Source organism: Hipposideros armiger, unplaced genomic scaffold (assembly GCF_001890085.2).
Source record: "Hipposideros armiger isolate ML-2016 unplaced genomic scaffold, ASM189008v1 scaffold_1888, whole genome shotgun sequence".
NCBI lineage: Eukaryota > Metazoa > Chordata > Mammalia > Chiroptera > Hipposideridae > Hipposideros > Hipposideros armiger.
This window is the reverse complement of record NW_017733238.1, coordinates 121931-126653: the sequence shown is the minus strand read 5'-3', so window position 1 is coordinate 126653 and position 4723 is coordinate 121931. Positions and strand designations below refer to the sequence as shown.

General features: G+C 44.6%; 1 protein-coding gene across 1 annotated transcript in view; it reads right to left on the bottom strand.

Annotated features, from left to right (window-relative positions):
* Positions 1–394: 394 nt before the first annotated feature.
* Positions 395–4723, bottom strand: part of LOC109378343 (sodium/glucose cotransporter 1-like) — a gene marked incomplete at its 3' end in the record, with an annotated part of 48515 nt that continues 44186 nt past the window's right edge. Inside the window, exon 9 of the mRNA XM_019634759.1 lies at positions 395–530. Within this exon, the coding sequence (XP_019490304.1) occupies positions 395–530 (136 nt within the window). The remainder of the gene's footprint in view (positions 531–4723) is intronic.

The window sequence follows — 4723 nt, the reverse complement described above, 5'->3', positions numbered from 1 at the left end:
TCAATGAAGCTACACTAGCCCAGCTCTGGGGCTGTGTGAGCAGGGACAGCGTCCTTCAGATCCCCAGCACAGTGCCTGGCACACAGGCATGCCTGGCACGATGCTGCCTGTGCTGCAAGGGAACGGTCTCATCCTTCCTGTGGACTGTGCCTCCATGCCATGGCAGGGACTGCGCCCCGGCCACAGGGAGCATTGGTCGGCTCTTCCCTGTCTGAACTTCTCTCTCTGGAATTTCTCTCTTGCCACCTATCGCCACGGTCTCTGCCAGACCCTGCTCAGCTGTATCCCTAATCCAGATAGATGGCAGCAATCTAGGGCACCTTGACACCAGTACACTGCGGGAGACCTGATAACCCCACTGATCGGGGTGAACACACCGGAATCAAGAATTTACCCGGGTACAGGATGCGGCTGATCATTCCCGGCATCACTATGCTGAACATGGGCAGCAGCTTCAGGTACCCACAAAGGACACAGCCGCCCTTCACGTGAGACATGTTCTTCCCTGCCAGGCACCTCTGGACAAAAATCTGCCAAGGAAATACAGGTGGGTGAGAGAATGGCTTATCTGGGCAGTATAAAGCCCAAACTGCCTCGGCCGCGATAGGACAATTATGACCTGCTGCAGCAACCAGATGTGTCCTCTGGTGGGTTTCGGCTAAGCTGCTCACTCCAATCATCCAGGTATCTCCATGGCATCCAGGGCCGGAGGAGATGCCTGTGACCAGTGAGCACGTTTTGCTCAATTGCACAGCTGCTGGAGGGGACAGGGATGGCGCACATGACCGTGGTCTCATTGCTGGCACTGCACACCAATCACGGCAGCACAGTGCTTACGAGCTGTCCCAGAGGCTCCTCCTAGAGGCTACAGAGAACATCTCTGCTGTGCAGAAGGAAGAGAGCCCTGTGACATCAATCAAAGAAAAGGTGGGTCCCTGGCAACAAATCAGTGTTTCAGAACTGGGACCAATTTCATTCATCTAAATTGAAATGAATTAGTATAGACCTTTAAAACGCAAAGATGTCCTGGAAGGTGTTTCACAACCCATTTCATGGGGCTCTTGCTGTAAGAGGCAGTGTGCACTCAAGCCGAACAGAATGGTACAGCTGGCAGGTGCAGCAGCACTTAAGAAAGAACATAAAGTCACGGTCCAGTGCTTCAAAACAACGTAGTATTAAGTATGCACTAAAATTACATTTTAGAAGAATATTTAAATAATGTGAAAAAATGCTCACAGTGCGATGGTAATTAAAATTTCTTCTTAAATCATTTTCTTTACTAGTTAGGTTATATATTCTACTTCTATACTTTTAATGATTACCCTCAAAACTTTTAACATGGATACAACTTCAAGTCTAAACAGAGTCAATATCCCACCTTTTTGTCAATTTAAAGCCCATAGCCAGATTTAACTCCAAACTGTGGTCCAACATTTTAGTTTTGTCCTCTTTTACTTCCTATATTAGTAATTATTATGTAATAATGAGCCAATGCTAATTCATGCAAATCACAAAAGCTAATGCTTAAGGAGTACAGTCAATAATATTGTAATAACTATGGATAAGGGGTGATCACAAAATATGGTGAATGTTTAATTTAAAATTTTTATTACAGTAAAAGACATTGCCATTAATCCCCCTCAAAACACTCCCCCTCTCTTTAAACACATCGCATCGCTCTTGCTGCTTTCTGAAGCAGTTCTGGAAGTCCTTTTTTGTGAGTGTCTTTAGTTGCGCTGTCGTGGCTGCCTCGATGTCCTGAATCAATTCAAAACGTTTACTTTTCATGGTCATTTTGACTTTGAAGAAGAGCCAGAAGTCCCATGGTGCTAGATCCAGTGAATAAGGTGGATGAGGAGACACCATAATGTTTTTATTTGACAGAAATTGCCTTGCCAGAAACAATGTGTGACACGGAGCTTTTCCATTGTGATCAAAACATACGGTGAATGCTGCTCCCGAGTGCCATCCAACAGAAAGGCAGGGATCTTCAATATGGGAAGTGGCATGTCGAACCTTAGTAACAGTGTGTGACAAGTTTCAACTTGTTCGGTGCAGTCGGGTGTAAGCCATGGTTGAGAGAAGGTATGTCTTAAATTGTGCCATAAATCATCCTCCATCATGACAATGCTCCGTGTCATACATCACTTCTGGTATGTCAATTTCTGTCAAATAAAAACATGACAGTGTGTCCTCATCTACCTTATTCACCAGACCTGGCACCGTGCGACTTCTGGCTCTTCTTCAAAGTCAAAACGATTCAAAACATTGAGGCAGCCACAATAAAGCAACTAAAGACACTCACAAAAGAGGACTTCCAGAACTGCTTCAGAAAGTGGTAAGAACAATGGGATAAGTGTGTTCAAAGTGAGGGGTACTAATAGCAATGTGTCTTTTACTGTAATAAATCTTATTTTAAATTTAAACATTCACCGTATCTTTTGATCACACCTCATACGGTATCAGATGGGTACTAGATTTATCGGGGTAAGTTATATAAATGTCTAATCACTATGTTGTACGTCTGAAACTAATAAAATATTGTATGTTAGCTGTAATCGAAAAATTATTTTTAAAACCCAGAAAATACCCCCAAAAGCCAATGCTTTAGATTTCCTCATGTGCCTGTCACCATCTTTGCTAACTACACCTTGCTTTTCAGCACTTCCTTTTTTTTATATGCACATCTTTTAGTATTATTTAAGGAAAGTAATGTCTTTGTTTTGCCCTTGGTTTTGACATTTTCCTTAGAACTTTAAGAATTTTACTCCTCTACCTTTGAGTTACATTGTTGCTACTGAGAAGTCTGTTGTCAGTATAACTGTCTTCTTTTTAAAAGTAAGTACAGGCAATCTTTACTCTGAGGAGGCTTTCAAAATCTTCTCCTTGGGGGCCTCATATTGAACAGGCATTTATTTATGGGACTACAAAATCTTGNTAAGCCGGGGCCGTGAACAATGCAAACTGCAAGCACAAGTTGTGCCCCTGACAGCACGTGCCCCATGAGTGTGAATGTGTGAGGAATGAAAAGGAAGGCGGCCCAGCTCCTTCCATCAAGACAAGCAAGGTTCCGTCTACTCAACTAATGTCTTCCACTCGACAGCCTACATTTCTATCCAGAAGGATGGGCTGACTGGTAGATTTGCCCTCACTTGCAGCCTGAAGGCACAGGCTCCAATGGGGACACAGATCATGCGGTTTAATGGCCTAAGATGGCAGGGTCCATTTCTTACCACTGGGCAGCAGCTCTACCACCAGCACTGGGTAGGCAATGGGGCTGCAACTAGCTCTGGTGCCACAGTGCTTTTCACATTCAGAAGGCACCACACACGCCACTTTTTCTGCAAAGAGAGATATAGTCACACCAATGAGTTGGCCTTACAGCTCCCAAATCTGAGCTCAGGGAAAGGGAAGCAAATAGGAGTTGCAGATTCCTAATTTGTTAGATTCTTGGTCTACTGGTGACTGCTCTAATTCATGATCATACATATATACTCGTCAGGAGCTTGTGGTGGAAGCAAGGAGTCAAACAACTTAATGCTTCTGCCAACTCATAGCTTGACCCAAAGAAATCCCCTGACCTCAACAAGCATTTCAATGATCCCAGCTACATGTTAGGAAAGCAAACATGGATTTAGGATTATTCATCCACCTACTAATGTGTGTGCAACTCATACCCTTATTCCCTTAGCCCTGATAGGGGTGTTGTTTTAGAGTGTTTGGGAAGAAATTTTGGATAAAAGGAAGTAAAGGGAATGAATGTGATATGCCCTTCACGAGCTTAAATAAAGGATACAAAGTTACCATATTAAAAAAATAAACCAAAAACAATAAATCAACATAGACTAGAAGGGGGCAGGATATTGCCTAGGTTTATGCGTGAAGCAAGCTATTTTACTGGGGAAAGCTAACTAAGCTTAAGAAGTGGTTGCCAAACATGTAGAGAAAGAATGTAATAACTTAAGGGGGTGGCTACAGTGAATGTCTGTTTTCATTTGCCCACCCTCCTTTTCCCCTGCTTTGGGTGACAGGACCTCAGTCTGACTTGGCGTGGTTTGGGAGGGGCCCAGGAACCAGACTTGGCCATTCTGGAAATTCCTTCTCCTTGATCACAGTGACTGGTCCCTATTACTCAAGTGAGTTCACTAGGACTCATCTGAGATGTCTGTGGGAACTACTGGGAAAGAAAACACTTTCTGTGGGAACTGCTGAGCTGGTGGGATGGAGGCCTGAAGCTGCTGGTGACAATCTCGCCACCAGGTGGCCTGAGGATGACACCAGCTCAGAAGAAATAGGAGCCAAAAGTGCACATCATTTTCAAACGGCAGCCCAAGTAATACAGAGGCCTACATAGAAAACCAGATTTGGAGAATCACACCTTGCCAGTGTTTGGCCCCCAGCTCTGGCCAGGGGACAGATCCAGAATCTAAAGCCAGAAGCATTTAGGTTACTAGAAAAGCATATTCTTCCAGGAACATGGGCAGCTGCCAAGCTCTCATGATAAATGGCTTTCTGGCTTTATACATTTGGCATGTGTGAATGGATCTGTGAGTGTGGCCATTTCTGAGCACTAGGGACGAGTGCTTCTGGGCCCTTCTCCACTCCAAGGCTCTCCCCAGTGCATTCCATTAACTCTATTCACCTCTTAGTCAGAGGGCTGGAGGGAGTTTGGGTTCCTGAGGCCCACTCCACCTAGAGGGAAGAGCTATTCCCTACCCCTTAG